We start from the raw sequence: 2159 nt of genomic DNA, 5'->3' as shown, positions 1-2159 counted from the left end.
GGGAACGGACTAGTTGGAACGGAATAGTTTCAATGCTATTTTCACTGACTGGGGAGTCCAGAGCTCTGGAGAACAGTCTGAGTATGAGGGCCAGGCCATTCAGGAGAAATATTAGGAAGCATTTCCACACACAAGGGCTGAGAGAGGTTTGAAACTCACTTCCACAACCAGCCATGGATGCTGAATCCATTGTTAGTTTTAAACCTGAGCAAGATAGATCTTGTTCAGCAAAGGTATTAAGGGATATGGGCCAACGGGAGGATTATGGCGTAAAGGACACAGATCAGCCCTCATCTCATTGAAGGGCGGAACAGGCCCAAGGGACTGAATGGCCTACTTCAGGCACCACTCTGACTCTATCGTAACTCCAACCCCTGAGAAACATTCAGCAAGTCCTGCCAGTCTTGCTCATCCTTCCCAAGTTACATGAACTCACACTCAGAGTCTCAATACTTTGTGGAGAAATGATCATTTTATTTGTCCACAAGACATCATGCAAAATAAGAGAGAAAGGGAGTAAGCTTTAATGATACAATCGAAGAGGAAGTGGTTTCTCCTTCAGAAATCCCACAGAAGCCTCACTCAGTGCCGTCTGTCTCAGACTCAGTAAACCTTTGAAAGGATTCTCTTGTGGGTGTCACTGATGAGGTCAGATTCTGTCGCCCATCCCTAACTGCCCTTGAACAGAGTGGTTTAGGGGTGGCACAGTGGCTCAGTGGTTAGCACTGCTGACTCGTGGCGCCAGAGACCTGGGTTCAATTCCATTCCCGGGAATGTCTGTGTGGACATTCTCCCCGTGTCTGTGCGGGTTTCCTCCAGGTGCTCCAGTTTCCTCCCACAGTCCGAAGATGTGCGGGTTAGGATGGATTGGCCATGGGAAATTGCCCATAGCGTCCAGGGATGTGCAGGCAAGGTGGGTTAGCTGTGGAAAAATACAGGATTATAGGGATTGGATGGAGGTCTGGGTGGGATGCTCTTCGGAGGGTTGGTGCAGACTTGATGGGCCGAATGGCCTCTTTCCACACTGTAATGGTTTGCCAGGTCATTTCAAGGGGTAGTTAGGAGTGAGCACTGTTGCTGCGAGGCAAAAGTGAGGACTGCAGATGCTGGAAAACAGAGTTTAGATCAGAGTGTTGCTGGAGAAGCACAGCAGGTCAGGCAGCATCCGAGGAGCAGGAAAATCGATGTTTCGGGCAAAAGCCCTTCATTCGTCGATTTTCCTGCTCCTCGGATGCTGCCTGACCTGCTGTGCTTCTCCAGCACCATTGTTGCTGTGAGTCTGGAGTCACATGTAGATAAGACCAGCGGATTTTCTCCCAGGTTCCTATAGCAACGTAAAGGTCACTCTCTCCATCGCTGTGGGGCAACACTGATTCCTGAGTAAACTTCAATCACCTTTCCGGAACTCCAACCCATCACCCCGGACTGGCCCCTGGGTCATTAATGTCCTTCAGGTAAGGAAACTGCTATCTTTACCTGGTCTGGCCTACACGTGACTCCAGACCCACAGCAATGGGGTCAACTCTTAATTGCCCCCTTGGCATCAGGGATGGGGTAACAAATGCTCGGCCTAACCAGAGACACCCACATTCCTGTGAATGAGTGAAATAAAAGAGTGGCAACAGGTCACTGCTCCCTGCGGGGAACAGCCGCACAGAAAGATCCCACAGTGGCAACAAGAGGGGGGAGCAGTCAATGTGCAGTGGTGGGGTTCAGATTGTTCTCCCATCCCGCTCCCATTCCCTACCCTCCACACCACCAACCACCCTTGACCCTCGACCCTCGACCCCCCCCCAGGGATAGTGTGGGTATTACACCGCGTTCTGATTGGCCTTCAGCCCAGACTGAGCTCTCCGCTTTGTGTGACTCGATTGGTTGATGTTGTTGCTCTGCTCAGCGTCATAGTAACCCCTCTTCATCGTCCGCGTTAAATAATCAAACAGACCCTGTAGGTGAGGGGGCAAAGACGCTGCAGTTAGTCAGTGATCACCGTCTGCTCTGTTCCCCCTCACAACCTCCAGGCACCCTTCCCCCTCCCGCTCCCTCTGACTCCCTCTCCCCCTCCATCCCCTTCCCTCCTTCTCCCTCCCTCTCCCCTTCCCTCACCCTCCTCCCCAACATTCACCCCTGTATCTCCCTCCGTTTCCCTCTCCACCCCC

General features: G+C 52.1%; 1 protein-coding gene across 1 annotated transcript in view; it reads right to left on the bottom strand.

The window, feature by feature from the left end:
* Window positions 1–1811: 1811 nt before the first annotated feature.
* The window catches only part of LOC122542682 (cytoglobin-1-like), a 54564-nt gene continuing 54216 nt past the window's right edge, over window positions 1812–2159 (bottom strand). The window contains exon 5 of the mRNA XM_043680659.1: window positions 1812–1946. Coding sequence (XP_043536594.1) covers window positions 1812–1946 — 135 coding nt within the window. The remainder of the gene's footprint in view (window positions 1947–2159) is intronic.

This window comes from Chiloscyllium plagiosum, chromosome 41, assembly GCF_004010195.1.
Source record: "Chiloscyllium plagiosum isolate BGI_BamShark_2017 chromosome 41, ASM401019v2, whole genome shotgun sequence".
NCBI lineage: Eukaryota > Metazoa > Chordata > Chondrichthyes > Orectolobiformes > Hemiscylliidae > Chiloscyllium > Chiloscyllium plagiosum.
The sequence above is the reverse complement of the archived record's forward strand: the minus strand, read 5'-3'. Positions and strand labels throughout refer to the sequence as shown.